The sequence below is a fragment of the Xyrauchen texanus genome, chromosome 45 (genome assembly GCF_025860055.1).
Source record: "Xyrauchen texanus isolate HMW12.3.18 chromosome 45, RBS_HiC_50CHRs, whole genome shotgun sequence".
NCBI lineage: Eukaryota > Metazoa > Chordata > Actinopteri > Cypriniformes > Catostomidae > Xyrauchen > Xyrauchen texanus.
This window is the reverse complement of record NC_068320.1, coordinates 28,729,346-28,737,743: the sequence shown is the minus strand read 5'-3', so window position 1 is coordinate 28,737,743 and position 8,398 is coordinate 28,729,346. Positions and strand designations below refer to the sequence as shown.

General features: G+C 31.6%; 1 protein-coding gene across 2 annotated transcripts in view; it reads left to right on the top strand.

Moving 5' to 3' along the window:
- The window catches only part of LOC127637265 (integumentary mucin C.1-like), a 4,845-nt gene extending 609 nt beyond the window's left edge, over positions 1-4,236 (top strand). The window contains exons 2-4 of one of the 2 annotated variants that reach the window (XM_052118226.1): positions 978-1,247; positions 1,336-1,476; positions 2,561-4,236. In XM_052118226.1, coding sequence (XP_051974186.1) covers positions 1,001-1,247; positions 1,336-1,476; positions 2,561-3,510 — 1,338 coding nt within the window. In that variant the 5' untranslated portion in view covers positions 978-1,000 and the 3' untranslated portion in view covers positions 3,511-4,236. Of the gene's footprint in view, positions 1-689; positions 1,248-1,335; positions 1,477-2,560 lie in introns of those variants that run through there. The other variant, XM_052118227.1, reaches the window with a different exon arrangement.
- The last annotated feature ends 4,162 nt before the right edge of the window (positions 4,237-8,398 follow it).

The following is an 8,398-nucleotide window of genomic DNA, read 5'->3' as shown; positions in this document are numbered from 1 at the left end:
TTCTTTCTGTTTTATTGTTCAGGAGCTTCTGTAACAATGTTTCTTATTTCTGCATGTATTAAGAACATTAGCATGTGTTTATAATTCATCTGTTATAAAAGCACAAGATTAATTGTGTTCTGGTGGATATATTGATTCATGTGTGATAAGATCTTAATGACTCTGTTCAAGAGGATCAAAGTTCTGCAGATACAGAGATTGTGTTTGTACTGAACTCACTGAATGGAGATCAGCGTTCAACACAGCGGTCAGTAATTCTGCTCTTTTCATCCAAATCATTCTGATTATTTAAAGTATCACTTATTTCATTCCTTACAGTTTCAATCAGGAATATTTACATGGATTTATTTAGCCAAACAAACAAAAGAAGGAAAACATAAAAGTGATTATATTTATCACAAATGATAAACAGCTCAAAACTGTTTGATTTCAAATGATTCGGTGTGAATCTTCAGATATTTGAGCGTTCAAGATAAAAACGTTTCATTTGAACGGTCACAAACTTTCTTTATGCTGAATAGATTATTTACATTGATGTTTTATTTCTGTTGCTATTTCAACTTAATATTTAATATATATATAAAATGATCTCCAGTATATAATATCTGTTTAATCTTCATTAATCTGTTTGTTTTCCATTGACATAATTCAATTAATAGACTTAATCTATAAGTATGGTCTGATTATTGGTGTTTATTGTTGATTATTGTTGATTATTGGTGATTATTGTTGATTATTGGTGATTATTGTTGATTATTGGTGATTATTGTTGATTATTGGTGATGAACACAAATGTGTTTAACAGTATTTATTGAGTTTCGTAAGAGCTGCTGACTGAACTCAGTTCTTTGGACTCATAAAGCAGCGTGAACAGATAACATTCATTATGTGTGTGCGCTGCTTATGAAGGTGTTCATGACATTGACCTTGAAGAGTGACTCTGAACAAACTGTATGATCTCGTCCCGTCTCGTGTAGGACTGTAAGGAATATTCTCCGTCATGCGCATCATCACGTCTGCTCACACGCGACTCGTGGGGGCCTCCGTCCTGCTCGCGTGCGTCATGCTACACACCTGCAGCGGCGAGTCGGACAACGATGTTGAGACGTGCCACTCCAGAAAGCATCAAGATGTCATGGTCGATGTGCGTTCGGTGCTGGCCAATCGAGTGACCGTCATGAGAACTCGACAGAGTCCATCAGAGAAGGACTGTGTCATGTCCTGTTGTTCAGAACGCGTGACCCCAGGTACACGGTCAACACACATGAGTAAACGACTTGTGCTGTAGATTCATGTTTAATGGTGAAGATCACATCTGTTCTACCTGTCCCGCAGGTGTGAGGTGTAATCTGGTTGTGTATAAGCCTCCGGAGAAGACTAGCGGTGAGAACTGCATGTTGTTCCACTGTCCCAGCGAGCAGCACTGTCCTCTCATAGCGGCCAAAACTGGAGTCAACACCTACAACTCCTTCAAGGGTAAACAGTTCTCTTCACAACAACAACAACAACAACAACCATTCCAGTCGGGTTTAATTCAAGTTCATTGAGTCTTGTGTTGTGATGAGTCTCCTGACATCAGTTCATCTGTTCCACCTGTCACTTCTACCCTCCTCATTCTCCCTGTCCTCCCAGTGTGCTCTGTCAAACTGTGTGCTGTCAATCGTCCTGTATGCTCAGATTATCTGTTCTTCTGCCTCATTTCTGTTTCCTGCTGGTTCTGACTCGTTTGGCACAGAACCACACAGTCTTTGCGGCTCAAGTTTTTCTCTTTGGGGAACTTTAAGTTAGTTGTTTTTGTTGCCTTTCTAATAAACATTTGTTGATCTCTGCAATTGAGTCCAGAAACTGGAATCACTTAAAGGGACAGTTCACCCAAAAATAAAACTCTCTCATCATTTATTCACCCTCATGTCATCCCAGATGTGTGACTTTCTTTCTTCTGCAGAACACAAAAGAAGATTTTTAGTAGAATATTTCAGCTCTGTTGGTTCATACAATGCAAGTGAATGGTGATCAGAACTTTGAAGCTCCAAAAAAACACATAAAGTCAGCATAAAAGTAATCCATAAGACTCCAGTGGTTTAATCCATGTCTTCAGAAGTGATATGATAGATGTGTGTGAGAAACAGATCAATATTTAAGTCATTTTTTTCTATAAATCTCCACTTTTGCTTTCACATTATTATTATTTTTTGTTTCATTCTTCATGCATTTTACCACCTACTGAGTAGGGAGAATAATTTATAGTAAGAAAGGAGTTAAATATTGATCTGTTTCTCACACACACATCTATCATATCACTTCTGGATTAAACCACTGGAGTCTTGTGAACTACTTTTATGCTGCCTTTATGTGCTTTTTGGAGATTCAAAGTTCTGGTCACCATTCGTCTGAAAAATTCTTCTAAAAATCTTTATTTGTGTTCAGAGAAGAAATAAAGTCAAACACATCTGGGATGACATGAGGGTGAATACATGTACATTTTTGGGTGAACTGTACCTTTAATACAACTTTGTAATTTCTTTGTAACTTTGTTCTCTTTAATGTTCGTCTCTTATAGGTTTGACTCATCCAACAACTAAAGTATATGAAAGAACAACAGCCAAACTGAGAACAACCACGACAAGACCTACAACAACAACAACAACCACAACACCTACAACAACAACCACGACAACACCTACAACAACAATCACAACAACAATCACAACAACCACGACAACACCTACAACAACAACCACAACAACAACCACGACAACACCTACAACAACAACCACAACAACCACAACAACAACCACCACCACAGCACCAGCAAAAACGACTGTCACAAACACTTCAGAAACCACCAAAGAAACGTTCACTGAGTCAGACATTATTCTGGTTACCATGCCGATGAATCCACCCACAACCACAACAACAACAACCACTCAGTCCACCTCTAGAACCACCACAAAACCTTCTCCAACAACAAGAAGCTCAAGCACCACCAGCACGAAGGCCGCACGCGCCCCTGCGCATCCTCCTGTCAAACCCAACAGACCCAAAAAACCACATGTGGTCAAACCCGTCAGAGTGACAAAAATGCCTACGACACAACCGATCACCACGACTACCACACAGAAACCGACAACTATAACCACCACGACAACCACAACCACCACGACAACGGTACCCACGACGACCACCACGACAACGGTACCCACGTCGACCATGACGACCACAACGACAGCACCTGCCGCCACTGAGCGCATAGCGGTGCTTAAAATTGAGAATGATTCCAAGGAAAGATCTCTGGATCGGGATTCTCTGGGGCCTCCTGTGCTCGGCTCTGCTCCAGGGAAGCCCAAAGTGTCCCGGATGATGTGGAAGAACAGTCTGGTGACCATCGTGGTGATCACTTTGGTCTTCCTCGTTCTCATTCTGGCTTTGGTGGCTCGTAAAGCGATGGAGTCCTTCGACAGACGCCACTATACGAGACTGGAACTCAACGACCTTCATTATGAAATATAAAAATCAACACGAGAGACGATCCGAGCGGTTCTTCTTTGGGGAGACACGTTTCCCGCCAAATTACTGGAGGAAATGGGTTAGGTGTTTGAATTACAGTCAGACTACAGTCAGAGAGAATAAAGAAGAATAAAAAGCAATACATTGAACTCAGGAAGCAGCAGATGCTGGAATCACAGGGGAAATATTCAATGATGTTTCTGATATGAAGGGTTGTAAGAAGTGTGTGTGTGTGTGTGTGTGTGTGTGTGTGTGTGTGTGTGTGTGTGTGTGTGTGTGTGTGCGTGTGTGTGTGTGTGTGTGTGCAGAATGAAAGAGGACTTCATTGAGATTCATCTCATTCAACACTGTAAATAAGGTTGTCATGGTTGGCTGTAATTCAGTGTGTTTATTTGTGTTTTGCACCAGTCCAGCTCTCACTGATGATGCAGATCTTATTGTATTTCAACACACGTGTTTTAATGGCACTGTATGATTTCATGTAATTGTATGAGCGGCACTGGCTGTAGGTAAACTATTGTAATTCACGGAAGAAAATTGCCAGATTGATTTCCTGAAATGTGTTTTGTAATGTGAGTGTTGATGGCAGCAGAAACTGATCGGCTGCGTGCGACACATTCAGTTCATCTCTGTAATTCACTTTCTGTGTTATTCAGCTGTATGTTGTTGGTATGTTTTGAGCTGTGGCTTTTACACAGAGATTTGTGTGATTGTTTTTCCATTGCAAGAAATAAAAATGAGTCTTTTTAAATATTTATAAAAATGTGTCATTAAATATTCGGTACCTGTGAAACTCTGAAATCTATACAATCTATATAATATATATGATCTACTTAATCTATATAATCTATATAATATATATGATCTACTTAATCTATATAATCTATATAATATATATGATCTACTTAATCTATATACTATATATAATCTATATCATCTATATAATCTATATCATCTATATAATCTACATAATCTACTTAATCTATATAATCTATATAATCTATCATCTATATCATCTATATAATCTATATCATATATAATCTATATCATCTATATGATCTACTTAATCTATATAATCTATATAATCTATCATCTATATCATCTATATAATCTATATCATATATATAATCTATATCATCTATATCATCTACTTAATCTATATAATCTATATAATCTATCATCTATATCATCTATATAATCTACATAATCTACTTAATCTATATTAGTATTAATCATTGTCCCGTTTAGGAAGAGTGCGCTTGGTCAAACAGCTTTTTCAGTAAGGGCTGCTCATGAATGGAATCACATTCCCATTCAAATTAGGAATTTTAAATCGTACATTTCTTTTAAACATAACTTAAAGAAATGGTGAATAGATAGTCAGGACTGTTCACATTACACTTGACATGAAATCTTACTGCTGCACTGTCTTCCTTGTCCTGCCTTTTGGTTTGTTTGTTTGCTTGTTTGTGCCTCTTGTGCTATGCCAATGTGGTTGGCTGGCTCATTGTGTTCTTTTGTGTTTAGATAGGTGAAACATTTGTTGTTAATTATTGTCCCAGTTATATTGTTTTTTTGTTTTTTTAAGATGTGACATATCAAGATCTGTCCAGGGACAGCAGATGTAAAATAGCCTATTGGCTTATTCTGGCACACTGTACATTTAATTATGTATCATTAGTGTGCATTGTCCCTGTTAAATAAACCTGAAATAAATAAATAAATATATAATCTACATAATCTACATAATCTATTTAATATATATAATCTATATAATCTACTTAATCTATATAATCTATATCATCTATATAATCTACATAATCTATATAATATATATAATCTATATCATCTATATAATCTACTTAATCTATATAATCTATATAATATATATAATCTATATAATCTACTTAATCTATATAATCTATATAATCTATATCATCTATATAATCTACATAATCTATATAATATATATAATCTATATCATCTATATAATCTACTTAATCTATATAATCTATATAATATATATAATCTATATAATCTACTTAATCTATATAATCTATATAATCTATATCATCTATATAATCTACATAATCTATATAATATATATATAATCTATATCATCTATATGATCTACTTAATCTATATAATCTATATCATCTATATAATCTACATAATCTATATAATATATATAATCTACATAATCTATATAATATATATAATCTACATAATCTATATAATATATATAATATATATCATCTATATGATCTACTTAATCTATATAATCTATATAATCTATATCATCTATATAATCTACATAATCTATATAATATATATAATCTACATAATCTATATATATATATAATCTATATAATCTATATCATTTATATAATCTATATAATCTATATAATATATATAATCTACATAATCTATATAATATATATAATATATATAATCTACTTAATCTATATAATCTATACCATCTATATAATCTATATAATCTACTTAATCTATATAATCTATATCATCTATATAATCTATATAAGATACATAATCTATATAATATATAATCTATATAATCTAATTAATCTATATAATCTATATCATCTATATAATCTATATAATCTACATAATCTACATAATCTATATAATATATATAATCTATACCATCTATATCATCTATATAATCTACTTAATCTATATAATCTATATCATCTATATCATCTATATAATCTACTTAATCTATATAATCTATATCATCTATATAATCTATATAATCTATATAATCTACATAATCTATATAATATATATAATCTATATAATCTACTTAATCTATATAATCTATACCATCTATATAATCTACTTAATCTATATAATCTATATCATCTTTATAATCTATATAATCTACATAATCTATATATAATATATATAATCTATACCATCTATATAATCTATATAATCTACTTAATCTATATAATCTATATAAGATATATAATCTATATAATCTACATAATCTATATAATATATATAATCTACTTAATCTATATAATATATATAATATATATAATCTACATAATCTATATAATATATATAATATATATAATCTACTTAATCTATATAATCTATATAATCTACTTAATCTATATAATCTATATCATCTATATAATCTATATAATATATATAATCTATATCATCTACATAATCTATATAATATATATATAATCTATATAATCTACTTAATCTATATAATCTATACCATCTATATAATCTATATAATCTACTTAATCTATATAATCTATATCATCTATATAATCTATATAATCTATATAATCTACATAATCTATATAATATATATAATCTATATAATCTACGTAATCTATATAATCTATATAATCTACATAATCTATATAATATATATAATCTATATAATCAACTTAATATATATAATCTATACCATCTATATAATCTACTTAATCTATATAATCTATATAATCTATATAATCTACATAATCTATATAATCTATACCATCTATATAATCTATATAATCTACTTAATCTATATAATCTATATCATCTATATAATCTATATAATATATATAATCTATATAATCTATATAATCTACATAATCTATATAATCTATACCATCTATATAATCTATATAATCTACTTAATCTATATCATCTATATCATCTATATAATCTATATAATATATATAATCTATATAATCAATATAATCTATATAATCTACTTAATCTATATAATCTATACCATCTATATAATCTATATAATCTACTTAATCTATATAATCTCTATCATCTATATAATCTATATAATCTACTTAATCTATATCATCTATATCATCTATATCATCTATATAATCTACTTAATCTATATAATCTACTTAATCTATATAATCTATATCATCTATATAATCTACTTAATTTATATAATCTACTTAATCTATATAATCTATATCATCTATATAATCTACTTAATCTATATAATCTACTTAATCTATATAATCTATATAATCTATAGAGCACATGTGGGGCAGAAAGACGACTGTTGTGTTAGTCTTGACAGATTAAAGGAAAGTATGACACAAAACCAGAGGTGAAATGTGTTTTAATGTCTGATGCCAATATCTGGTGAGCAGTCTGTAATAAATAAAAATAAATAATTATTTATTTTTCACATATCCCAGCTAAGCTGGGGTCAGAGTGCAACAACAAGAATGATGAAAGACATGTTTCCCGCCACATAATAAAACTTCATGTCACATATGCCCAAATCATTACAGGATAGAGGACCTTATCTTCCTTCAGAGGAATGTCCCAGAATCCAGTCTACATAACAGCAGGAGGAAAAGCTCATATCAAGTTATAGTTCATGTCGATCCAATCTCAAATACAGAGTACTGTTCGGAGAATGCAGGCGGGATATATATGTTTACATATGATTGGACAGTTTATTTGAATAAATATGAAAAATGTAAAAGGTGTTGCATTATTGGTGACACCTGGATGAACAGCTTGGAGTTGGTTTTGTGACTGCAGGTGATATGATACAAATCTGTACACCGATGTTGTGTGTAACTTTAGAGACAGTCCCTAAATTTGCCACTATTTCTGATATATAATATGTAAATATGTAATATGCATAAACAATAATGAAAGTAATACCAATACTATAACATTCATAATATATCAGATTTGTCACACATGTGACTCTACCCTCCCTAGCAACCGGCCAATTTGGTTGCCTTGGAGACCTGGCTGGAGTCACTCAGCACACCCTGAATTCGAACTCGTGACTCCAGGGGTGATAGTCAGTGATTCCGCACACCCGGCCTGTAATCAGGCTAATCAAGCCTCCGAGAGGGATAAAGGCCGA